This window comes from Ambystoma mexicanum, chromosome 3p, assembly GCF_040938575.1.
Source record: "Ambystoma mexicanum isolate Mex_15411 chromosome 3p, UKY_AmexF1_1, whole genome shotgun sequence".
Classification (NCBI taxonomy): domain Eukaryota; kingdom Metazoa; phylum Chordata; class Amphibia; order Caudata; family Ambystomatidae; genus Ambystoma; species Ambystoma mexicanum.
In genome coordinates, this window is record NC_090925.1 from 398172892 (window position 1) to 398199947 (window position 27056).

The 27056-nt window shown below is 44.4% G+C and overlaps 1 protein-coding gene across 3 annotated transcripts in view; it reads left to right on the forward strand.

Moving 5' to 3' along the window:
- The window catches only part of CIMIP1 (ciliary microtubule inner protein 1), a 457903-nt gene that overhangs the window by 186132 nt on the left and 244715 nt on the right, over window positions 1-27056 (forward strand). The window contains exon 1 of one of the 3 annotated variants that reach the window (XM_069651078.1): window positions 10750-10778. The exons of the other annotated variants lie outside the window; for them this stretch is intronic. Within the exon in view, the coding sequence (XP_069507179.1) occupies window positions 10765-10778 (14 nt within the window). The 5' untranslated portion in view covers window positions 10750-10764. Of the gene's footprint in view, window positions 1-10749; window positions 10779-27056 lie in introns of those variants that run through there. 3 annotated transcript variants of the gene reach the window in all.

The following is a 27056-nucleotide window of genomic DNA, read 5'->3' on the forward strand; positions in this document are numbered from 1 at the left end:
GACGCTCTCTTTGTGGTCAAAGTGGATTTTGAGCATTCCAGTATTGCAAACAATGAGTGCTCACCTACCAATGTTATGGAGCATCCCATCACAATAGTGGAACTTTTTTAAATGGCGAATGCTTTAGCAGTGAGTGCCTGTTCACAAGCGAACTGTCCCTGCATAACAGAATCAGGTGTGCCACCATAGGAGGCCAAAGGTTGTGTCCCATGGCGCTTTTCTGTGTCAGTACTGCAGTCATGAGGGTGCCATTGGAGTGCGAAAATAGGTAGAACTCCTGTGTATAATCTGGGGTCGCTAGAACGGGTGCTGTTGAAATAAAATTGTTTAGGTCATTCAAGGCAGCCATCATTTCTGCTGCCAATTGGATACTCGTTCCTTCCTTTTGTGCCTCCTTGAGCCCTTGCAGGAGCGGCCTAATGTATGCCGCATAGTCTAGAATCTATGCTTGTCAGTAACTGCAGAGGCCTATGTAATTTTGTATTTCTTTTACTGTAGTTGGTTTAGGAGTTGCACATACTGTGGCAGCTCTATCAGGTATTATTCTCTTACTATCTTTGAAAATGAGTTGCCCTAGTTAGAGCACCTCTGGTAAACAGTACTGGAGTTTGTTTTTGCCTAACTTGTGCCCTTTCTGAGACAGCAACTGGAGTAAGTCAATGGAGTCCCTGCAACCGCTCTCTTCACTGTCGCTGCAGACCAGTAGGTCGTCTATGTATTGAATGATCATGCTGGGCACCTGAATGTTGCCAAGGTCTTTGTCTAAGATTCTGATTAAAGATGCTGGGGCTTTCACCGTATCACTGGGGCAAGCAATGGTGTTTGTATTGCTTTCCTCCCAGGGTGAATACTGTAAGATACTGTGATTCAGGTCCACTAGTGTAAAATGGGTGGCCTGTTTCAGGATACTGCACAGGATGGAGGCTGCGTTGGGAACAAGAGGAAACTCCTTCTGTACAATGCCATTAAGGGGGTGCAAGTCCTGGATCATCCTCCAACTACCCCCTCTGGCTTTTTTGATTGGACAGATAGCGGTGTTGCATGGTGACGTGGAGGGCCCTATAATTCCCTGCCGTAGCAGGGCCTGTAGTGTCTCCCGAATCCCTTCTTCTGCTTCTCTGGACAGGGGATACTGTTTTACTCTTGGTAACACTGCACCCGGTTTGATTGTTATTTCTACTGGGGTCCCTAACTTTAGCATCCCTACATAAAGTGGGTTTGTGATCCATAAGTGTGATCGAACCTGCTGTCGGTCATGTTAACAGAATGGGTGGAGGACAACTAACAATTGCCATAAGCGGGCTCTGTACCGTCCGATATTGTACCATGATGTCACATGGTATACAAATCTCCAGTATTATTTCTCCATCGTTGTTCCCATCATCAAATAGCTCCTCTTCTGTTAGTTCTCTCAAAGGTATATTGTGGTCAATACATAACACTGTGCATCATTGGCACCCATGGATGTCTGTTCCCAGTACCACAAATCACTTTGCAGACACCTGTAACTCTTCTAAATCTAGGGACAAGATCGTACCAGCAACCACCTCAGGGAGTGCTACAGGTCAGAAAACAAAATCAGTAGGTACTCTCCACTCCTTTCTTGTAATTTGGGCACTGCTCTAGCAAGCACTCTAAGGCCGTAGATGAACATATCTGGGTTCACAGGTATCCCTCTCACTACCACCTCATTGGCCACAGCGTGTATTACCAGCATTGCCCAGAGCGAGCACATGCCTGGGGTGGCACAGACAACTCCTCCATCCATGAATGAGATTGTCATGTTTAGTTTACTGAGCAAATCTCTTCCCAGTAAATTGACAGGGGAGCTTTCGTAGTAGAGGAGTGGGGCTCGGATGATTTCCCTCCAATTTTGACATCTAAATCTTCTGTATTAGGAACCGTTACTACAGCCCCAGTGATTCCCTGCGTGTTGAGAGTTTTTCCTGATAGCGGGAAGTCACCTTCACTTATGCATGACTTTTCCACCCTGAGTCCACCATGAAGATGAATTGCTTATTTCCTATCTCTGCCCCCACCAGTGGTTCCTCTTCTGAATGCAAGGTCATTGATAGTACTGGACATGCAAGTGCTCGCTGTGGGCTGCCACAGTCGGGATAGGTGCCTGTCCCTGGAAATGAGAAGGGGTTCCCTCCTACAATGGTGGCTCCTTGGTAGGGGTCCACAGCACCGTTAGATGCTGTGTTGAAAGGGAGTCTGCTTCCCTCAGTCTGTGCATTGGGGTGGCAGTGAGTGTTGTTGCATGGCCTGCTGTTGTAGTGGTTGGAGATATGGGCCAGGGATCTGGGGAGGTAACTGAATGTATGCTTGGAGTACTTTGTATAGAATCATGGTTGACCCGTGGATGGGCCCCTGTGGGCTCCCGTGGTGGCGGCCTCCGTAAGGTGACTGATTATAGCTGTAGTTCCCTCCTTGTCTACTGCAACATTCTCGGGCAAAGTGAACCCACCTCCCGCAAGACCAGCATTGTCCCTGTCCACCACCTCATGGCCCTGGTCCCCCGGACCCTGCTCCTCTTTGCCCTTGGAACCCACCTCATCCTCCTGGTTGCTCTCCTTGCCATTGGGGTCCTGTGTATTGTTGATTTCCTCCCCACTGTCCTTGCTCATTGTCTGCCCATAATGCTGCCATTCTAGCCTTTTTAGCAATAGTGGCACGCCCCTCTTCTTCTGTCTCTTCTGGGGGCGGTGCTGCTGACACCGCAGCTACTTTCACTCGTTTATTTTGAACTAGTTTTGAATAGTTTTCTTTTCACGCTCTTTGATCCTCCTACAATGGTGCACTATGATGCTTTGAATCTCAGGCCAACCTTTTGCTTTCACCCACACTATCTTATCCAATGCCTTCTGTACTTCCTTTGGGAGCCCCCGCTTCACAATAAAATAAAACAAAGCCGTTGATTGCTCCCAGGCGCTGCTCGTCTCTGCTCTCCACATCTCCTGAACCAGAAGAATGTACTGCGCAGCATCTTCCTCATCCCCCATTGTGCATTGCATTATGGATTGTAAATCAGGGGTATCTGGGAAGGTCCTCCGCAGTGCATCCCAAACACGTGCCCTGATATTATTGAACAATGCCCCGTAATGCAAATCGTTGCTCAGTGTTACCCCTGGGTACCCTGCCTTCACCCACACTGATTCTGCCTAGTCTCCAACCACCAATACCAATAGACCTTTAATGTCTCCTATTGCGAGGGGCACTCCAGCTGTGTTCTTCTCGAATGCATAGATATATTTCCCCGCCTCTGCTGTGAGTGGGGAGAGGGACTTGAGAAGATTGTTCTTGTCCATTTGTGCCCACGGGACATAATGAGGGCGTCCTGCACCCTTGTGAATTAGGGGCAACTGTAACTTCAATTTGATCTTCCCTGTTTTCTTTGCTAATGCTATTCTCCCAAACCGTTCCCTCAACCTACCATCCCACAAGCTTCCTACCCTTGGTGTGGTGTGGGGGGGGTACTCCCTCGGCCCCACCTACTGCCCCTTCCTCTGTGTCATCAAAATCTCTCAAATATTCCTCATCCCCCTTTGCCAATCCTACATTCTTGTACTCCAGGCTATCCGTCTTTCCTTCCTGTTCTACATGTACAGCCCTTATAGGTGCAATGTCAACTCTGAACAAAATGTCGCCAGATTTTCATTGCGCCCCAGGAGGTATGGGAGGGGTGCCTGGGGGCAGCATCAGGACTTCTACTTCACTTGCTGTCTTGCATGCTGCCCTCAATCTAGCTAATTCTGTGCGTGTGGTGGGTAGTGCCACTTTGAGGTCTCTAGTGTTCACCCCTGTGTGAGTGGATACTGCAGGGGGTGCATCATACGGAGGGGGTGGGGCGGTACCGGGGTCTGCTAAAATCGTTCCCCCAGAGACAAATATCAGGTTTGTATATCCCACTGCTGGTTTAGTCAATAATGGATAGCATTTCTTCGTTTGGTTTCCCCCTTCTCACCCTCCCCCATGTCGGTCACTGTCTCTTTGTTTGGCATCACCCTTCCTGTCTCTAGGGCCTCTGTTTCCTCGAACATCCTCCACAAGTCCAATATCACTCATCGGTTCTGTAATGGCCTTCCCTTGTATTTGGCAGTTAAATATGTTGACATATGGTCTAATGCGCACTTATCCAAGGATCCCCCCTCTGGCCAGGAGTGGGGCATTCCTTCCCCCTTAGTTCCCATCACCCATTGACTGTGATAGTTCTTAATTTTGTCATGGTACAGGGGTAGGGCCTTGCATATGTGGCTTAGGGGCGTGTCTGTCCCCATGGTTGTCGTCTGTCTAAAGTGCGTGTCCACGATATGTTCGTACAGTATCTTCCCCGTCAGTCCACACCCTCAAGTCATGCAGTGTTGGTCACTACTCCTCGACACATGCACGTTACAATTCTCTCTGTACTGTCAGTCAATATGGTCACGATAATTTTTCTATCAAAAAATATATACCTTGAACTATTTTCGCCCCCTCGGAGCATCCCCATACACTCCCTACACGCCTTCTCTACTCACTTCTCATCCACACCATACATGCCCCTCCTGGCCTCCTCCATACATATGGAAAAAAAGACACTGAAAATAACGAACTAAAATAACATTCTAAAACAACAACCACAAATTTTTCCTGAGCCCTCTATTTACACGTGGCTCCTAAATTTCTCCTTATTTTTATTTCCCTGCACTGGTCGGGACAGTGCACTGTGGCTGCCACCTTCTCTCCTCATACGGAGAGGCTTCCTTTCCTTCTTCTTTTTTATTCTCCATATAACTTGAAAACTAGAATGTATAAAAAAGGCCATAGAAAACCTTAATAATCAAAAATACACATTATCCATCCACTTTCCTTCATCGTGTGTTCCCCTCTGTCATACTGCTCCATACCCCAACCCAGACATTGTTATTCCTTGCAATCTATACGCATGTGTCCACATTTTTCCAACAGCTTCCGTTCACGGGGAATCCACAACAGGTCTGGGCTTCTCCCTGGGGCGGCACCCCGCTCCAACCAGCAGGTGGGATTTCTGCAAAGCCGGCACCCACAAGGACCACTTCTGCTGCGTATGCGTTTTTGGGGGACTGGTCACTGTAAGTGGGCACGGCCATTCCGGGGAGGCCACCTGGATATGGCTGCAAGTACAGGAGCTAAGGAATCAGGTCATAGGGGTCACCAAATGAAGGCAAGTTCCTATATGCACACTCCAGAGTAAATGTAACCCACTAGGGAAATAAGCCAAGAGATAGCTTTGCAAGGAAAACCAGGTTTAATCATACAAAATACAAGTGCAGCAAAGAACGCTGCAGCTCGAGAGCGCTCTGGCCTTACATCATCAAACATGGGGTTATAACCACGAAAAAAATCATCAATATACAGGACATTTTGGTGCTACTGATTGGAGGCACCCTATTCCTCCTTGGCTTGCTCCATAGGGGATCCCATGCAGTAATTGGTTGGTTCTTCTCCGTCCACGTGGGTCAGCTGGGCTCATCATTGCGGTGAAGGTCAGGGCATGCATTAACGACAATGTTTCCTAGCTAAACTAAATAACTAAGACAGCCTATTCATTCACTATGGCAGGCACCTGGGCGGCACACGAAAGAGGTGCCAGGGAGAGTGGAGGATAAAATACAGTCATACTGACCTGTACATTCAAGGCTCCCTTGATATTGCAGTCCCAGCACCCAATGTGTCCCCTCTAGGGATTCATCTTTGATTTACCCTTCCTGGTATCTGGAGACGTGTGTTACTGCTAAGGAGAAATACAGTCATGTGGGCTTTAGATCTGTAGTGGGCACTTTATTGAGGTTAGGACCTGGGGGTGAGGTGATTATCAGAGAACAGAGGGAGTAGGGGTTGGGTTAGTGATGTGCGGCCAGCACCGGACTGGCTGGGTGGGGTTAGAAGCTCAATGGCAGTTTAGTGGAGATGAATGGACATGTCGCAGGGCCTGGTACTGTCTCACGCTCTGTGTCTGGCACATTCCTAAAGGCGATACTGAGTATTCGCAACACTGCACAGAGAAAAGGGAAATGGACTTTCGTGGGAACAAGGCTCAAGCGGAGCCAGCATGCTGTGTGGAAATTGGGCTCTGTGAACAGGGAACGCGAGCAGCATGGGTCTGTGGCATGTCTCGTTTGGGGCCTATTACAAAATGGCGTTGCAGAGTGGAGGCATTTCTAGTGCTAAACATCAATTTCTATGCGCTACAAGGTCTCTGATTGGAACCAGGTGGTACAGACTGTTCCCCCCTTGTAAGTTACATTGCCTCATATGGGGTTCACCTTATTTGGAAGCGCCCAGGGGGGTGGGATAGGTTCATTTCCATCCCCCACCTACTTGGCTATCCTGCCCTTTTCCATTGGCGACAACATATGCATATTCGATAGACTGTTCGGCCATGTTGATGGTGTGTTCTTTGGTGATGTATTGGCATCCCAATGTACGATAAATACAAAATATGTTACTAAAACTACATTTACAATATTTTAATAATTTACAATAGCATAAACGAAGGAATAATACCCTTTTACCAATAAGAAAATAAGAAGACACAATTTAACATCACAAAACTCATGGTTTTGTTGACATAGTGACATTTTTTTTAATTTCTTTTTTATTTAATGTGTTATAGTTCATAAGGAACTTTTCACATAAACACACGATAAAACATCAATCTAGAAAATCATATAAAAACAATTTGACTTCAACTCAAGCTTCACAATATACCACATTTCAAGCATTACATTACAATTAATTTCACATTACACACATGATTAAAAAAAGTAGTGTACCAATTCATTAGCATAGCTTAATGACTCGTACTAAACTTCCCCTGCGTTGGCGTCTAAGGGTCCAATCCTCACTAGCCGTTCTTGCCAATGGTGATAGAATATCTTTTAAAAAACGTATTGCAACCAAAAACCATTTAAAAGATGCATCCGTGAAAATGCGTTGCCAGAGCCACCCTGTGGGAACCTCCTTATTGTCCTTTAAACGATGAGAAAAAGTAGTCTGGCGTTGGATGCTCAGTTCACGGCAGTAACCCCTCAAATGTTGTATGGTTTCTATTGAGTTTTCCAGTTTGCAAAATCTACAACTCCTCATGTTGCAGCATACACTGCCTCGGGCTCCCAATATTTCATTAGTTGGGAAAAAGTTCAGGTGAAATCGCAAACACTGGGCAGGCCAGTATTGCCCCGGCCATTTCCTCAGACGGTATGATAATATATTATCGCATCTCTCATCTAACAGTATTCCCTTGAATAGGTGGCACTTCCTAACACAATCAATCCTGTCAATCCAGTTGGTCTCCCAAACTCTCTTTTTCACTTTCAATGGATTCATTAGTAAGTACTCCACCGAGGCATCAATGGCGCTTAATATTTCTAAGCACTGACAGTGCCATTCTATGAGAGAGGCCAGGGACTTACTTTCTAACCCACACTTTAGCAGCACCCAGCTTGACCCTTCTTCCGCCAGGTTGATCTTTTCTAGGAAGTTTAGATTTTTCCACTTAACGAGAGCTTCCAGTGAAACTAGGCCCAGTTCATACCTTATAACCGGGGCTGGAACACTAGCTGGTAACTTTAAAATGTTCCTCCAGAACGCTCCTTCAAGCTTACCCCATTGCCCATCCAGGAAGAATAATGTCAACCATGCACCATACGTCACCACACAAATCACCTTTTTGCAATAGTACTCTCTTACAGGGATTATCGAAAAATGCCCACATTTCTTGTTCAGGAAAGCAGCCTGTGGGGCTAAAGCGATAATCTTTTGTTTCTTTACAGCTTGCTGCTGAGCTCTATTTTCTTTTGGGAAGATTTAAGAACCCAACTTTACAAAGTATTCAATTTTCTCTAAGGGTTTCTTGCTAATGGACCACTTGAATTGTCCTCCTGCCTTACCAGGGCCCTTTTACATAATCAGGATTTTCGATTTGGGAATGCTAATCGTTAAATTGTTCTTTTTTGAGTAAACCTCCAAAGCCTTCAACTGACGCTGCAACCCGATAGACATGTGGTCCATTAAAATCAGGTCATCAGCATACAATAAATAGTTGATCATTGTAGCGTTTCATTTTGGGGGAAAGAATTTAATGTCAGAGAATGCTTTGCCCAGATCAGACAGAAAGAGTATGACTAGGATCGGGGCCAGTAAGCAGCCTAATTTCAGGTCTCTAGCCGAATTGATTGGAGCAGATAATCTGCCCTCTCTATCCAATCAAACACACATGAAAGTGTCCGTGTGTAATGAAATCAGGATCACCAGTAATGCTTGAGGACTACCCCAATTCTCCAGTTTGGCCTATAACTTGTTCCTTAGGATGGTGTCAAAAGCCATTGAGAAGTCTATGAAGGTGACATAAAGCTGTTTATTATTTTTAATTGCTTCCTTCTTTAGCAGTTCCAACACAAAGCCGTTCATCTCTGTCCCGACGCCTTGGCAGAACCCTGTTTGGAAAACATCCATCCTTCCATTCTGTTTTGCCCAGTTTTGCAGGTCTCTTAAAACAAGACTTGGTAATCCAGAAGGGAAATAGGCCTGTAGTTGGAAGTGCTTAGACGCGAGCCCTTTTTAAATATAGGGACTATGATTGCTGTTAACCAAGACTCTGGCACAGCTTTCTTCCTGAGTATTGTCCTAAACATAATGTCTAGGACTCCTACCCAAATTTCTGCATTATTTTTACGGACACACATTCGCAGGCCATCTCGTTCCGGAGCTGAAGATTTTTTACTCCTGGAAATTAGGTAAAACAAATCCTCCAAGTCCCATGCCAGCTTCAAATTTATTATTCTTTTCGTGTCCACAAGTCAATCCTGATCTATATCACCATCTCGTTTATAGATCTCAGTGAAGTGGGCCTCCACATTTTTTCAGAACATTGATTTATTTGAGAACCTGTTTGTACCTTATCATTGTCTTTAATTAGGTTCCAGAAATCATGCGTGTTGTTACTTGCCATGGCCTCCAGCATTTTATGAGCGTCCCTCAGCATCAACTGGTGGCGGTAGTATCGTAACCAGGCCTTGTAGATCTCCTTCAGGCGCTTCCTACCCGACATGTCTTCTTGGGAGAGCCCCTTAAGGGAGAGCCGGAACTCTCTCTTTTTTAGCACAATCACCCTATTGAATTTGTGCCTGTGCATCATTTTACCCTATTTCCTTTTAATCAGGCAGTTATAAATCTGCTCCCAGATTCCTCTAACACCCTTTCCATCAAACCCTTCCTCAAAATGGCTGTCAAACTCGCCGGAGGCCAAAATACTGTTGAAGGCCATCATCTCATGCTTGTTCCAACTGATTTTGTTCCCCCCCTTCGTTTACATCTAAGTCAAAAGCGTAGCCTCTCAAGGTCTGCTTTCTCGTGGTTATTGCCCATACAATTCTAAGCGGCAGTTGGACGCTACTAATGTATCCTCCTTGGGCAACGACTCTATCTCTGAGTAAATAGTCTCTGAGAAGTAGACGTAATCCAAGAAGTTTCTTTGGGCACCCCTCTCCCACATGTGGTGGAGGACTTCATCCCCATTGATGTTTCCATTGGGGATTAGTAACCCCCAATCCTCCATAAGTTTCCCCCAGACCTGGCCCCTTCCCGACTGTGCTCTTCGGGTCCAGAGGTGTCTTTACCAACCGGCCATTCCACACACCTACTCTTCAGACCTCCACATATTATGGTAGAATTTAGGCCTCTACCAACCCAATTGAACAAGATCTCCTCGACTAATTCCAAGAGGTCTTTTTGAGTATTTTTTGCATTTTTCCAGTAGATTTATTCCAGACATGCTTAATTCCCTGTACATAGTGGTTAGGATTGGCAATACTCTCTACCTCCGCCCAGACCTTTTTGGACACTCCCGTCAGCAGACCTGCCGACGGGTGCCCCATGTCACATCTAATGGCTGGTGTAAGGACAACAGAATACCCATCAATGGCAGGAGCCTCGGTCAACCAGCACTCCTTAAGGCTAAAACAAGTCCGAGTTTAAGAGGTCCACATTGCCGGTCTGAAACAAGTGCGAAAAAGCCCTACAATTAGAAGGAACCAAACCAAGCCGTGTACACCCACCAATGGACCTCCTTCATGTTTTTCTTTAAAAAATAGTCTATGCTTGTTGGCTCATGAGCTGGCATGACTATCTGTTCAAAAAATGATTTTATTAAACAATCCAGGATACGTATAGAGCTTAGAGGGACTGTGCCCGTTAAATGGTTTACTACTTGTAATAAAACCATTTCATTTGATGCAAATGTTCACAGGGAATGTTAGTATTGTGTTAACGCAGTGATTGATCTCAAGTCCAAAAATGTAAAATATGGTTTAATGATATTATTAGTGAAATCTCAGTTTAACTACAAAAAAGGCCTTAGGAAAGATATTGTAAAACATTTTTTGTACGAAAAAACATTATTTTAAATTGTTATTTAAATGTACAAAGGTTTCTATGTTTAAAATATATCTATTCAAAGGTGCATATGAGAAACGTCTGTAAGTACTTATTTTTTCGTTGTTTGAGGAATTTGTTGATTTGATCAGAAAAATCCACAAATAGGGTCGTTTCTCCATCATTACACCTCATCCCTCTTCATTGCCCCAGTCCTTATCGTGTGAGGCAACTGCCTTCCAATACTGGCAACTCCTGGCTGAAGAAAATACCTCGTGTTGACCCCTGACCGCTCCCCTGTGGCGTGGGGGGGGGGTATAAGTTACCACGGAATCACAATTCCACCTGTTTTCCCTGTCTTCCGGATGGATGACGTCCTGCGGGTAAGCATGGCGTCTTTAATGTTCTTTTTTTTCTTTTGTCTCCTTGACATACAGTTTTATCTCAATTCTGTTTCCGAATCTACGAAATGTGCATGCATTGCTATGCTATGAACGCAATACAGATTGCTGGAAACTCTGGATCGTGCAGCGTTATGCCTTAAAACATCTCACAGCACTAGGAGGCTGTACCTATGTTAGTTGAGTGCTTGACATATGCCACCTAACATAGCATAATATAATGCTCTATAGTTAAGGTGTAGTGAAGCGCTGTACAAGAAACGCACATAAAAAACAACGTACACATATTATCGTCCCACCTCCACAGACCTGACGCCTTGTCTGTATATCGCCTGAGGCTCATCAGACAAGCTTTTCTTACCGCTGTTCGCATGTGTGGGTAATTAGTATTTACATCTCTCTGTGGTGTTTGAATGAACAGACGAACTTGTTTTACAGACACAACCATAGCAGGGGTAGTCATAACAATAGCAGCAAGAGGCAGCTGTGCCCGCAAGCCGCGTTATGACAAGTGAGCCAATTACCACATTCCTCGTGCCACTCATGGGCGATGAAGGAAGATAGTGCACCCCAGTAACACAAATAATTGTCTGACGGCCATGGGTCAAAGACAAGGAAATATGTGGAGGGCGGTGTTAACACCTGTACTGTTGTGCTCTGGGCAAAACAGAAACCGGAGGGAATCATTTGGGAGGGATCAGTGGGTCTGTTCCAAGTGGTTCCAGGGAGTTACTTCTTGCATGAGTGCTGCCGTATAAAGAGCCTGGGGAGGCCCGACTTTCATCACGATTGTGAGCCATTCTCCTTTTCTAAATCCACAGAGCCACCCGCTCTGCCTTGATCCAGTTGACCAGTCACAAACGGCTTCTTGGGAATCCAGTCGCTGGCATGGAGGTTGCTGACCTTTCACTGCAATGTTCTGTTATGTTGAAGGTACTTATATAGCGCACTGTCACCAACGGAATTGGTCCCAAGGCGCTCTGTAAACAGGAAGGTTGGGTATGGTTAGTCTGGAGGAGGGGAGCAGGAGAGTGGGAGAGGTGATGTACTGTTGGCAGCTTCAGATCGGTATACACTGAGTGCTGGGATTTTTGATGCTAGTATCGATTGTGCGAGACCTCGAGTGCGGTAGGTGATGTTTATGTGTTGTTGATGCTGCGTGGTTAAGTGCGTGCAGATTGCTGGGAGAGAGATGGTTGTGTGGCTTTGTGTGGTTTAAGCATGCAGAAGATTGAGGGTTGGGTTAGTGGGGTTTGTGTCCCGATTCAGGTACTTTCTGATTCCGTTATAGTTGTATCCCTGTGTGTTAGGTTGATGCTGGTTCCTCATGGGTCGACTCGCTTTGTCGGTGTTGCTCTGACCCATGTGTATCATAGTGGGTATTGTTTGGGTTGATGGGTGCGTCTGAGCCTTTCTTCTGGTGTGGGGGTTGGTTTGGTAGTATCTATATTCTCTTATTATCTGGTGTGACAATGGTCAACACTTTAGATGCAGAGCCACATCAGAAGGCGTTTTTGGGGCGTGTGGTTCCATACAGCATCATTTACCCCCCCCCTTTATCAACCATATTCATTTTTAGGGCAACGCACACACATTCACACACACACACACATGCACGCCCCTCCCTCCAACTCCCAGGAAAAATACACATAGCAGGCCTGTAGCACTGTTATGCATACAGGGAACCTGCTAGAAATTTCTGAGGGCCTGTGCATCAAAAGGGAGGCAGACCACCTGATTTGCATATGTATTGACATCATCAGAAGTGACATAACAGAAAATAACATTTGAATGAGTGTCATTTGCCTTTCAGATGCTAGCACATCACTGGTCGTGAAATTTCCATGTGTAAACCAAGAGACATGCATTTCCGATGCACACTATATGAATAGTATTATTGTACAAGTAGCAACTGTATAGTCTAGCAAACCGTGAGAGCAGATTTTTTTTATTAGAAAAAGATGCAAACTGAACCACTTCTAGGGACTCTCAATTTTGGCGTCTGAGAAAAAGTGACATTAAACATTTGTCTAGGATGGCACACTTTGGTTAAGTGTTGAAGCAGGGATTTGGGCACAGTCAACTATGTAAGCATTTGACCAGATATATTTTCAGTTTTCGTTCATAAGTATTTATTAATGTTTGGTTTCTTAAGGTTAAATAATGAACTTTAAACCAATGTCTTGAAAAGTTCACAAATGGCACAAGAAACTAACCTAGCAACATATACATTGTTATAGAAACACACGGTGCAAAAGGAATATCATTATAGCTTACATTTTTAATCTTGGATGGAAGATTGCAGCAGGAGCTTGCAAATGTATGTGAACCTAAACAAATTTCATTTAGGTTTTAAAACTGTATTCACAGAGAAATAAAATGCAACACATTATGCAATCATCTACTTGAGTCATTATTTCACACAGCATGCAAGTTTATGCTCCCCTTTCATTTATTATCACTCATGATTCACAACTCTTGATAATAGTACTTCCCCAAGCACCCAGTGTCTGGGCTATCAGCCTCTAACAGCTCTTATTGTAAATCTCTGCTGCAAAAAGGGTGACCTCGGTAAAGCCACTGGGCTCCCTTGCCATTTGAATTGTTATGTGAACAATTGTGAAGTCTGAGCTGGGGAGGTTTGAACACTTTATCCTGCTGCAGAGGGGCAAAGTCTGGACTTTAACTCATCGCAGACAACCGGTATGCGGGATGCAGGACACAGCCCATTAAATCAGGAAAGTCTGATGGCCTTCCTTCCTCTTCCCCTTCCCCTCCCCTTGTCCCTCCTCCTCCTCCGTACCCCGGTCCCATTTGGGCAGTAGGCCCTTTTTGTTTGTTGTCCCTAGGGTAGCCCACTGTTGGTCGCAGCCCTGCGGTGAAGGACCCTGAGGCTAAGGACAGCTCCAGTGTGGCAGCTCCACATTGTGTCAGCCGGTATCTGCCATTGTAGTGTAAGTGATTTCAATCCGGCACACACCCAAGTCACGCCCAGCGTGTAGTGCGCAATTGAAAACCTTATTTATTTTTATCTATAAGTTCAATATTCTGAACAATATACCACTCATATCGCACTCTTCTCCTGGAACCCCCCCGGTCACACTGAACCAGGAATCAGGCTAGTATGCAAAGGTAAATATTTATTTATGTATTTAGAATTCAAAACACAATATATTTTAATAGGTAAACAACAATCACCAATGGGGTGACAGAACACTGAATAGTTTCTTTAATACACTAGGAATCAAGGAATGAGCATAAAACAAATGCAGCACAGAAAATAATACTTTTGTGTTTGTTTGGTATAGATGGCGCTATGGTTAGGGGTTCCTCCTGCAACACCCCTCACCCCCCAATAGGCAATTAAATGGATGTGAGGAGAGAGCAGGTAGTCAGGAATAGCACAAAGCAAACAGAATATCACTCCCACCTTCCACCTTCTGCCTTGAAGCACAAGAGAAAACGGAATTGACTTTTCAGCTCTCAGGATGGCTTTGAAATTGTCTTTGGAAATGACTGAGCAAAAACACCAAATGTGGTCAAAAATACTTAAATTATTATAAATTCCTATGGGAGCCACTTTGAACAGTTGCACGCAATCACAAACAATGATTTAGTCAAAAGAAAACATTTGAGATCTCAAAGTCCAAGTAGGAAACAATTTAAAGCTATTTCACACGTGTAAAGACCTTTCAGAATTTCAATTTGCGGCAGACTTTTCCTTGCGCGATATTCGCTATAACGGGTGAAGCGCACTGTTTTGCACTGCGGTTTTGGGTTCTATGTATAGCTAAGGATGTTGGGTACACGTAGGCGTTTCGCTTCTATCATAAGAACTGAGGGAGTTATAGAGGTTTTAGTGAAGGTCGTTTTTGTAAAATAGGCGCGAGAATGGAAAACAGAAATTCGGGTTTAGAAATTACAGATATGTTTTCTTATGCTATATTAAAGACTACAAAAAGGAGAATGCCACACAGGAAGGTCATTCATGGCCGCTCATAAAAGTTCATTTGTGATACTCTAGTTTCCATTTGGTTTGGGAATTACTTTTCTTAATCAATCAATAAGAGGTTAGGGTTTAGGAACACAGATGAGAGAAAGGTCAGCCCAAGGATAGTTCTAGCAATACTATGGTTCTGAATTAAAGATGGGATGGGTTTGAGATAGGGATCATACAATGCAGATATATTAGGGTCACTTTTCTTCCTATTAATACTCACAAAATAAGTTATTAATTTGGACCATCAGTTCTGGTCATGGATTGGATCTGTCAGGGAAGAACACCACATCAGGCACGGTACTGGATCAGCTATGCCGGTCACTGGATTTGTACGGAAATCAGCCTCCTTGTTTGTGGATATTTCAATCAGCTGGATAGCGAGTTCCTCAGGCAAGTCTTGTGGTAGCTAGCCAGAGAATTTCAGGATACTAGTTCAAAAGGCCTTCTCACACCACAGTGCTTCACTGGGTTGCAAGAATAAGTTTGAGGATTTAGGCCTTGCTGAAATCAATAGTTCTCTACTGCTTTGCAAGAGTCTTGACATCTGGATCTGGAAGGATGTTAAAGCTGGATGTAGAATGCTGGATCAGAGTGCTTCACCGGAATCAAGAAAGTGAGTGAATCAGTGAGTCCCTATGTGTTGTCAGCTTTCTCTATTTATCCTTTAAAATGACATCACAAAATGGGTGTATGGGCCGGCTTAACTAAGCTTTCCCCTGTGAGCTGGGATCGGATCAACATCTCATCTCCATCTTGCAACTGAGTGATTGGATCAAGGCCAGATGATGTCACATTTTATGGTTTGCTCTACAGTTCTTAGAAACCTCCCTTTAGCTACTAGTTCCAAAATGGGATTTCATCCTAAATACATATTTCTACATTGGTCACTTTTACACAAATCACCCACAAAGATGCCATATTTTATGTAGTGTCTGCTCATCAAAATCCTGCAGCTGTGGGGTCTTGTTTCACCTATCTACAGAATGTTGTCCTTTTCGCCATGAATACATTTTCCACATTTTCTGCAAATTACCACAAAGGTGCGCGTTCAACATGGGGATGTGTGTGTACATTTTCACAATTCTAATATTAATACATTTCACATAAAACCACATATATTGCCATTCCTGTCCAGAACATGTTACACGGTTCTGCCGCCTCTTAAAACGTGCAGCCAAACTAACAGATATGTCCTTAGTATATTTTTCACCAAGTTATGAGTCTTTAAAAATTGTTCTTTGTTCATGCTTAACAGCAAATGGTGTGCCCATTTGTGTCTCCCTGCAGTCCAGGACAGCCCCTTTCTTTGTGAGTCCCTTCCAGGAGCAGTTTACAGCCCCTTTCGAAGCTCTGCCATTGTTCCTTCTCTTTCTGTAGACAAAAGTCTGGGCTAACCTGCAATTAACATCTCCCAGTGAGTTTCTGCTGAGAGGATTTTCCCTCTCCCTGGGAGAAACCTGCTTTTCCCGTTCTTGCAGCTCAGCCAGGCTAATTTATTCTGAATTAAAATCCAGCAAAACCAAACTTTTTGCATCAAATCACATAAATATATTACTTTCTTAGCTTTCAATCTGTGGGATTGTTTGCTGGTCTGCACTCTGTTTGCTGGTCACGGAGCCCACTGGCACATTTTCTGCAGTGTGCTCTATGGATGGCAGGTTGTGCATCCATTCTTTTGTGTGTTGCAGGACGCGGTTTTTGTATAATTTTGGTGCACACGAGGGTTTTGCTGCCATTGTAGCAGTTTCTTTCACCATAGCTAGCAGGGTGATGCCGCATAGCACAGCGGAGTGGGTCAATACATCCCACAGTAGCATGAGGGCTGCAGCCATCAATCTGCTGCATCTCTCCAGGAAAGTTGAATCTGGGTGTTTTGCATTGTGCTGTGTTTGAAACCTGAGCCTTTCCCCCCCTTCTAGGAATGTTGAATCTGGGTCTTTTACTTTGTGCTCTGTTTGAAACCTCAGCTTCCACCCCCTCACCCCCCTTCTTGGAAAGTTGAATCAGGGTGTTTTGCATTGTGCTGTGTTTGAAACCTGAGCCTTTTTCCACTGTTCTAGGAACGTTGAATTTGTGTGTTCTGCATTCTGGTAACTGTGGCACTGCTACTGGGTCTCTTTAGGCTGCCCCACCTTAGATCCCCACGCAAGTTGTGCCATTCACTGTTGTGTGTTACTTGTTCTCCCCTTAAGTCTTCCTTTGTTGTCATCCCAGCTCCCACCCTGCGCATCCTGAGTTGTGTGCCAGAGGGCTATCCGCCTCTCTCTTCCCTCAAGCCCGTCCCCTCCCTACTACCTCCTTGCACCCTCTATGGTGCTCGCTGTTTCTCTCATCTTCTATAACTGCTTCTCTATCTCCAAACTATCTCTCTCACTAGGTCTGGTAGGAATAAGTTCAAAAGGGACATCCTGGTCTCCAACACAGGCCTCCTTATTGCTGATACCTACACCAGCACGTCCTCCAGACAGACCCTTACCGACATCCTCTTTGTCGTTCCCTCTCCCAACCTATGGACCCCCCATATGGTCTCTGTTCTCTCCCCTTTTTTCCTCCTCTTCCATTAATGGTGGCACTCGGTGAGAGGTTCTCCTGGCCCCCTTCCACTCCTCCAAGACCATCATTAATGTCTATCTGAATGGCAAGGCACTGTCTTGGTCCAGGGCCCTCAGCCCAATCTCCTCCTTTTCGATAGGCGTTTCCTGAATCTTATCAACTTTGTTCTTTCTCCTGCTTCTCCTACCTACACCCCTCTGGATCCTCCTCCACTGCCCTTTTTTGCCACCTCTCCGGTACCCTCTACATCCTCTCGGTCTACTCTGCCAACTTCTTCCTCCGCCACCTCTCTGGTGCCCCCTTCATTCTCTCTGTCTAATCTGCCATCTCCTTCTTCCTCCTTTGCCAAATCTCGGTCTCCTCCACTACCTCTGCAGGGCATACCTCTTGTCTGTACCCCTCCACGGAAGTCTCTGAAATGTGGCACTCTGCTCCACGTCGCTACTCTCAACTCTTGCTCTGCTGGCAAACACTCCTGCCGACTCCTCGAATAACTTGATCTGGTTGTCCTCAGTCTTACTGAGACATTGGTTCATGGCCAGCTCTGTCACAAGTTTTGACACTCTTCTCCCCAATGGCTACAAGATCCACTCTGAACCCAGAACCAACCTTCCAGGTGGTGGAGTAGCTCTGATCTTTCCGGAGTGCATCCCTGCTTCTGTCATTCCTACGCAGGCCTACCCCTTCTTTGAATGCCTGGTCTGCTGGCTCTCTATCTCTCCTGACCGCTCTCTTACTGTGGCCAGAATCTACAGTCTACCTGGCCAAGTTGTCCTCTTCCTCTCTGAGTGGACTGACCTCGCCCCCTCTCTCCTTTCCTCTACCTCTCACAACTTCTCCTCTTTGGAGACCTCAACATCCACCTGGATGCTTAAAACCCTCCTTGGGGCTCTTTTGCAATCTCAGTGACTCTCTCTCTCTTTCTAGTCTACCCTCTGGGCCGACATACTCCATCGGGCACACTCTGGATGTTCTCCTCTCCTCTGACATCCCCCTCTCAAACCCTCTCACCACTCCTCTCTATTGGACCGACCACTTTCTTCTCTCCTCCCCCAGGTGAAGCTGACCCCAGCACTGCCACCCACATTCTCGGCCATCCGGCCCATGAAGTGTGTATCAGTGGAGGTTTTCGCTGCTACTCTCCTATGCCTGCGGCTGACCTACACTCTGACACAGGCCTTTCTAACCTGCATCTCTCTATCACTAAGACTCTTGATGTCCTTGCCCCTCCAAGTGCAACTCTTGGTAGGACTCTGACCTCGCCACCCTTAAACGCAAGTGCAGGGTGGCTGATAGGAAGTGGAGGACATCAGGCACATCCTTTGACAAGCTGGCTTGTCGTCTGCTCCAAAGGCAATCTGTCCTGTCCAAGAAGAGAGCCTACATCCAAACCCGCATCTCTGCGGCCTCTAACAACACAGCCAAACTCTTCAAAATATGCAAGGAGATTGCCAATCCTGCTGCAGTCTCCACCTCTCCTGTTCCCTCCCAGACCCTCCGCACAGCACTGGCTTCTCACTTCACCACTAAAACTCGGGACATCCTGTCCCATCTCTCCTCTTCCTCCCCTGCTACCTCTCTCGGGTCCTCTCCGGCCGCCTCTCCCTCTCCTCGTATGTTCTCCTCTTTTCCCGTGTTCACTCCTGACAATGTTTCTAGACAAGTCCAATCTATGAAAGTATTGAAAATCAGAGGTCCAAAACAATACAGCCCTTTACCTGATATTTGCCAATAAAGAGACAACACAGAGTGTATTGTGGTGTGCCAAATGCAAGGTAAACCAGCTTTTATTGGAAGAATGCAGCCAGGGAAAACACAAGATCAACAGCAAAGCTCTCTCTCTCAAATTGCTGGTGAGTCCCTCTGATGTCATCATAATCACTGAGCTATGAAAACCTATCTCTACTGCTCATTGGTCCTAATTGCTAAGCTACATATAGTATCTATATGTCCCACCCTACTGATTGGGTAGCTCTCTATCTAAAGTCCCAACCATTAAATATTCCATAAAAATGTACCACCTCATCATGCTTGAATATTATTGATAAGCTCTAAATAACTTCTCCGGTGAAAAGGACATATGCTCATCGGATTAACATGCGGTCACACTCTCTGTGAACTGGCGTCTTGATGACATGTTTATGTAGATGGGAAGAGAGGACAAGCGTATCGCCTTTGTTCTGAATTAAATAAAACAGCCCATGTTATATCCGCCATGATGTCTCTGAGTTTTAAGGACCCGTTCTTGCTCATATTCCAGTAATTCCGGCCCTCTCTATTCTTGCAACAGTAACCACGCCATTCTGTTCTTAACACATTTATGAATAACTGTTATTATGAGTAATGCTGCTTTCACCATGTGACTATTATGTTGCAGTAATTATTTGACTTTTTAGCCGCATTCGCGTTTCTCTGTCATGCCTAGCCAATCGCTGAGAAATGTATCTGTCTGACACTTAGGACATTTCCTGAGATGTTCAGTTCGTCTCATGGACTTCAAATAATGGTCTGTGTTGTCGTAACTTGATTTACCTTAATAGTTGAATGCTCACAATGGTATCTTGTTCTGTTATGTAAACCTCACCTATGGTGTCCTGGGCCTTGACATTCCTTTGAGGCAGCTACCTTGAAGCCACTGCATCATTTTCCTTAATTAAATGTATTTGTTTCCAATAGCGTGCCTAGCTGGGGGCCTCTCTTAAAGCTACAGAGATTAATTCTCTACTGTGCTGGTGCAATTTAAAATGGAAACTGCTTGTCACATTTTTTCATCTGCAGGACACATTTGCTTTGGTATCTACCGGTTTCCTGGTGCATGCCTGTCACATCATTTCCCTCCCTATGTGTATTCAGCAACCATATCTGCCTACAGTTTACTGCCCTACTTGTGTAGTGAGTCCCTACCTTGTGTACACGCCTTCCTGTCACCTATTCTATTCTATTTTAAAACACAGTAATTGTGCAAGATAATGCCTTATTTGTTCCTTACATGTGTGGTGCAAAAATAACTATTATTTGTGTCAGCTGCATTTCCAGAAGAATTTAAAGTGCAGTTTCAAATTTGTCCTTTCTTATCTTATAATGTCTTTTCTTCTGAGGAAGGCAGGGGGCAGTCTGAACATGCTCTCTAGTCAATAATTGGCCTACTACATTACCCCCTCTGGCCGAGTCATCTCCTTGTGTGCGTATTCTGCTGGACTGCATGTCATAAGCCAGCACTTGCCATTGTTGTCACATTTCATGCAGTGCTCATTGTAGTTATGGGTAGCTTTAGGGCATGTAACCAATGCTCCAGGTTGTCTAGCTGGCTGGCCAATGGGTAAATGGATCAGTAAACTTCGTCATCAGTTTGAGTGTACTGATGTACAGTGTCAGCCACATTAACCATTAATCTCATTTGGAGTACTTTCTTGCCAGTCTTTTTACATTGGCTTATTGCTATTCTCAAGTTGCAAAAAGCCATCAGAACTAGTACCAAAATTGCCAAACGAAATGTAATGCATCTCTCAGCCAGGTAGGCATCCAGGAGAATATATCATTGAAGCAGCTATCATCCTCAATGTCACTCACTTCCTCCTCCATTTTATTGTGCAGCTCTTTCAAGGAGTATAGGGCCTCTGTCAAGGTCCCATTCTCCTCATCATGTGCAGGAACATATGTACAGCAACTTTGCGCACACTCCGCTATGGCTTTGAGGGTCATCAATCTGACCGCTCTTAACTCCTCCTTGATGGCATTGAAGCCTTTTATTGTGGCATTAATAGTTTGTAACAGGTCCTACCTAGTTATCTGGATTCAGTGCTGATTGCAGGACAGGCATTATTAGAAAGGATGTGAAGAATGTTGTTGTTTTACCAAACAACTTATGACTCTCTGGGATTTCACTGAATGTAGCATTGGCCTCCTTGGAAAAAAGTTTGTTCTTTTCGTGCATTTTAGGCCTAGGGGGGATCTTTTCTTCCTGTTGTGTGCCATTGAAGGAAAAGTCCAAATGTCAACCTCACGTTGTGGTATTACTAATGCTGGTGCATTTAGTAGCACTATTGTACATATGCATCCCAGTTGGGTGAAAGCTGCATCTAAGCTCTTGTACCGCAGGCCCAGTAATGGTCCATTAGTACAGCATTGCCCACTTTCATACCTGGTAAATCCATAATACGTTTGCACCCTTCATTGTTACGAAGCTTTACTGAACCATTATTTCTAAAGCATAATGTCGGTACTTGTAGTTTGGTTAGGGGTAGTGGTCCTGCTTCATCTTCCACCCATATTAAAAAGTTAGCAATTTGTTTCCATTGCTTACGGCACACTCTGTCTGTGTTTCTTATCACTTCTATTGGCACAGTCCATACTGCCTCTGCTTTGCATCCCATTATTCCATTCAACCCATCCTCCCGATGAATATAGTTTCCCTTTTATTTGCAATTGTGGTCTGTCGGCACAATGAGGTATAATATTAAACATTGCCATTAAACACAAGTAAAACTGAACTCCTCATAGTGGCTACTGCTCCAAAACTAAAAACCCTGGCCCCAGAGTATGCCAGCTTCACTATTCTTAATGCCATCATTACTGTGTCAAAAAAGGTAAAAACCCTTTGGTAAAAAACGTTTGATTCTGAGCTCACTTGAAGCAACATGCGGCGCAGGTTCGGAGCTCTTGCGGCCTTGTTAATAAGTTGCTTGGTAACATCCACCCTTTTGTGTCCCAGGAGAATGCTGCCATCCTTGTCATTGCCCTTATAAACTTGCGCTTAGATTACCACAACAGTCTTCTGAGTGGCTATTCTCAGGCTATCCTGTCTTCCCTCCAGGTAACCCAAAACAGCGCAGTTCGTGCTATTACTGGCTTGTCTAAAGGCGCACATATCACATTGGCAAGACAGGACTTGCACTGGCTTCCGGTAAAGCATAGAGTGACCCATAAGATTCTCACTCTGACACATAAGTGCATCTCTGACACAGCACCTAAATACCTCTCTGCTCGACTCAAGCAATATATTCCCTCGAGAACTCTAATATCTAAGAACCAACTTAGACTGCTACAGCCCCATTTCAGAGTGGCCTCTGTAGGCAGTCTCAGCTTTGATGTGCAAGGCCTGATTGCTTGGTACTCGCTCCCACTGTCTTTGAGAACTGTCACTACGAAGACTGATTTTAAAAAAGGATTGAAAACACTGTTATTCAACCACCCTCCTGATTAAACTTAATGCTTTCTTTTGTCTGGTACCATTGATTTATCGATTCTGGACTTCTTACTCTGACTCTCTACCTGTCTGTTTTGTATTGTTTTACGTGTGCCATGAGGCCTGCGGGCATGTGTCGCGTTATATAAGAAACCTAATAATAATAATAATAATAATAATAAACAGGAACATAAGGCTATGAAAACATTTGTACAGTTTACTTAGTACCGGGCAATAGTAGATTATTATTTTTCAATGGTGAGTTAAGCGAGCTGCATATACCTCTTTCAATACATTTGCAACCAATTATAATGACAATAATAAAAGATTTTGATTGATGACTTTTTTCAAATGACTTCCACTATTATGTTGTTCATTGAAAAATATATAAATATAAAAATAGTGCTAATAAAAAAATTAAAATATAAAAATGTGCAAGATAAAACATAATCCCAATAAAAATGTAATGAGAAAAGTAAAAATAAGAGTCCATTATAGATGTATGCTCTTGTGAAAAAATAGTTCTTAATACTGTGCTGGTGATATATTATTCAAAAACTCCTCAGCATCAACTCCTTTCTTACTTTTCCAGTGTTAGTTCAGCGTCAGTGTTCCTCAAGTGGTGCAACGTGATATATATCTCCTTTATTCTCAAGTTCCTTATTCCTTTTATCTTCTTTCTCAACATGCATTTGGGCTCTTCTCGTAGGTCTGTTCTCATTCTCTTCTCCCTCAGGATCCTGGTAGTTGGGGAGGGAGCCGGCACTCTTGTATCGTTTTATGTTGGCTATGTTGACCCACAGAAAAAGTTGATAACTGCAGCAGTATTCAATTTTATTACATCTTTTTCTGTACATTTAGTGATACCTTCCTGCCTTTCCCTTTCCTGTCAAGAAATGAAAGAGAGAGGTATTTAGCCATGGACATCAAATAGTCATGTAACTCATTTACAAGCAGAGTCACAGTGTTTTGGGCATCTGTCTGCACGCGCATAATACAGCTTGTCTTTATGCAGCATATCACACAATCTTGCTAACCCGTGATGCCCAACAGTTTTGTTCACTTTATAAATGTAAAATAAAGAAATAAATACATCTCCTCGACCCTCCCCTTTTTTCACTATGTATACAGCAGTCCTGCAAGGAGAATCTGATGGCACTATCACTGCCTGCTTAATAAGTACATTTATTGTTTCATAAATACCCTAATCTGCTTCTTTGGACATTGGATGCTGTTTCAGTCAAGATAAATTGATTTTTACTGCTCCAATCCCTTTTAACAATCCCACATCATATGGACTGGTCGTCCGTAGTGTGCCGGGTACCCTTGCCAAATCTTCTTCCATAAATGATGTTACCTTTTTAGCTAGCATTATTTGTTGTGGCACCTCTGTATACTCTATTCTCAATTGGCATGGTATATTTATCTCAAACAATACCTCATCATCAGAGTCACTGTAGTCAAACAACTCATAATCTGTCAACTGGGTCAGTCTGTGTGATGCGTCAAGAGCTATTACTGTGTGCCAACTCACCCCTTCCTCAGCAGTGCCGTGTAGAATCACTCTATCCTCCCTCACTACAGCCATCTCTAGCTCGATTATAACCAGTTCCCCTTCAGTTTACATAGGTAGGTATCTGTGTTCTGAATTAAAAGTCTGTGGGCAGTCTCAATAACTGTCCCTCACTGTGGGGAAGTCATGCTAACATCACTTGTACTCCAATGAAAAATACTTCAGGATCTACTGGTACTTCCCTCTGTACTTTCTGCCCATGAAAGGCTTGTATGTATTCCTTTGCTGTCTGGAAATATATGCCTGCTGCACAGCATATTATGCCATCCTTTGTGAATGATATTGACATATTGAGTTTGGCCATAAGATCTCTTCCCAATATGTTAACAGGTGTCTTCCTGGAATACAGGAATGAGATAGCTACCGTCTGCTCTCCTACTGTCACAGGCAAACTGTCAGTGAAAGGAACCATTTTTGTGCCCCAGAAAAGCCTTTAGTGTCCATGAATATTCCTGACATCGGAAGTCTGCCCTCTCTGACACAGGATTGTGTTGCCTCAGTGTCGACTAAGAAGGAAAGAGTCCAGTCATCTATAGATACCTCCACCCTTGGTTCCTGTTCAGGGTCTATAGTTGATGATAGAATAGGGCACATCAAGCTATTCTATAGGCTGTCCTATTGGGGATACATGTTCAGTCCTGTCCCTGTAAAAGGGTTCCCACCAACCGCTGTCACTCCTCCTATCCGGGGTATGTGTGGACAAATGTTTGTATCCCACTGTGTGACTGCTTGTTGTGATTGTGCTGCATTCTGTGGGTGCCGTGTCAATGTCTGCTGTAGTTGCTGTGGTGCTATATGTGGCTGTATCTGTGGCCCTTGTGGTTGCTGCACATGCTCTGATTGCATCTTATCTGGTGAATATTGTGCGTAGTCATAATAGCCAGAGCCTTGCTGTGGTGCACCATATGGTGCTGGATATGCCATCACCGCTCTCGGCCCATACTGCATTGCACCTTGCTGCATTGCTCCTCTGAAATGAAATGCGCCCTACTTTCCAACATGTCCAATGTACTGCTCCAGTGCCCCCAGGTCTTCCGAAGTGGAGTTGTCCCTCACCAAACCCAAATCCTCTCCCTCTGTGAACAAATCCTCTTCCTCCTCTCGGGTAAAAACTACTCTCTCCTCTTCCTGCAAAATAACCACCCATGCCCTGCTGTGGCATGACAGCTCCCTGTCCCTTATTCCTGTCTCCTGTATTTATCAATACCGCTCCTTCTACCGCCATTTCGGATAATTTCTTCTGCATCACTTTTGCCTCTTCCTTTTACCTTTCCTCTATTTTCTTTTGATCCTTCTTGTGCTTTAACCTACAGTCATGGACAATAGTCAATTGTATCTCTGGCCATAATCTCATTTCAATCCCCACAATCTTTTTTAACTCTCTCTGTACTTCTTCCGGCAGTCCCTGACATAAAATATGACAAAACACTGGTATATTTTTATCCCAATGATCTTTAGTTTCCAAACACCAACATTCTCAGTAGGACCCATCTTCCTAGTCATTATGGCGCTCATGTTAGATTGGTCTGGAAATAGCACCCTCAGTGCCTTCCATATATTAGCTCTACAATTATTGAATGGTGACCCGTCATATTTAGTGGTGTTATGTTCTGTCACTGCAAAATAGCCTGCTCGCTTCCACACATCCTTTGCCTGGTCACCCAATATGGATGCAAATAGGATTTTCATGTCACCTATGGCTAATGCTATCTCAACTGTCTCTCGCTCTAGCTTGTAGATCCACCTGGCCACCACTGCAATCAGTGATGGCAGCTTGTCCATCAAGGAATTTTTGTCTGTCTGATTCCATGGAGTATAGTGGGGCTACCCTAATCCCTCGTGGAGCAGTGGGAATTCTGTTATGCCTTTCTTACGCAAAGGTGATGATGCTCGAATTCCCCTTTTCAATGTCTGAGCTACACAGTGTCGCTGGCATCCAGGCATGTTTCTTAAGAAATGGTCTTGATTTATGCATGGGGAGTACTGATGTGAGGGGTGGATATAGGCTCAAGTTTGTTCCCAGAAAATCTCCTATCTCTCCTAGGCCTGGTACTGTGGTATCCATTTGTGGCGCTTGCGCTGCCTCCTCTCCCCCATCTTCATCATCAGTTTCTACCTAATCTGTCTCTCTGTCACTTTCTCTACTCTCGTCATCCTCAAATATGAGATCAAAACTCACTCCCTTAACAGGCCCCCTTTCATATGTTGCGTTCATTATCTCTGACAACACAGTTTTGCTCCTGATCTCTGAGGTTATTGTCCCACTCCCTTCTCCCCACATCTCTGGCATCATATTTCTGCTCATCTTTTGGCTCATCTCCTTCCTCATTCTTTCAATTTCTTCCTTTTCTCTTGCCATTCTCTTGTTCTTCTCATTTAGCCTCTTTATAATCATCCCTTTCTCCCACCTCCCTTTTCCTTATTTGTCTTTCCTCTTCCTCTCTCTGCATCTTCTCTGCCACTTCTCTCTGTTCCCTCTCTTTCTCCTTTTGTGCATTTTGCTCTATCTCTTCCTGTGTCTCCCTCCTGACTTCCTACCTGGATGCTTCCTTCATTTCTTCATACTCCACTATCTTCACATAATTATTTTATGTGCCTTACCTTACCCAATATTTTTCCTCCTACTCATTTAGCTGGCTCCATCATTGTCTCTCCACTATCTCCATTACCTATGGGTCCGCTTCTTACCATGTGACTATCTAACTGCATGCCTCTCACTCTCCGGAGCTCTTCCTTATCTTCTCTTGGCTGCTTTTCTAAGCTACGTAACCCTCTATATTCTTCCTTATCCCTTAACTGTGTCTCTGAGCCATGCTTCATTCTCCATTGGCAATAATGGCGCCTTTCCTTTTACCAATTTCACTCTCCTCCTACTATCATCACTTTCCTCATCAGGGGATTCATATCTGGGATTACTATACAGTACAGCTGCTGCTTGTACTGGGTATA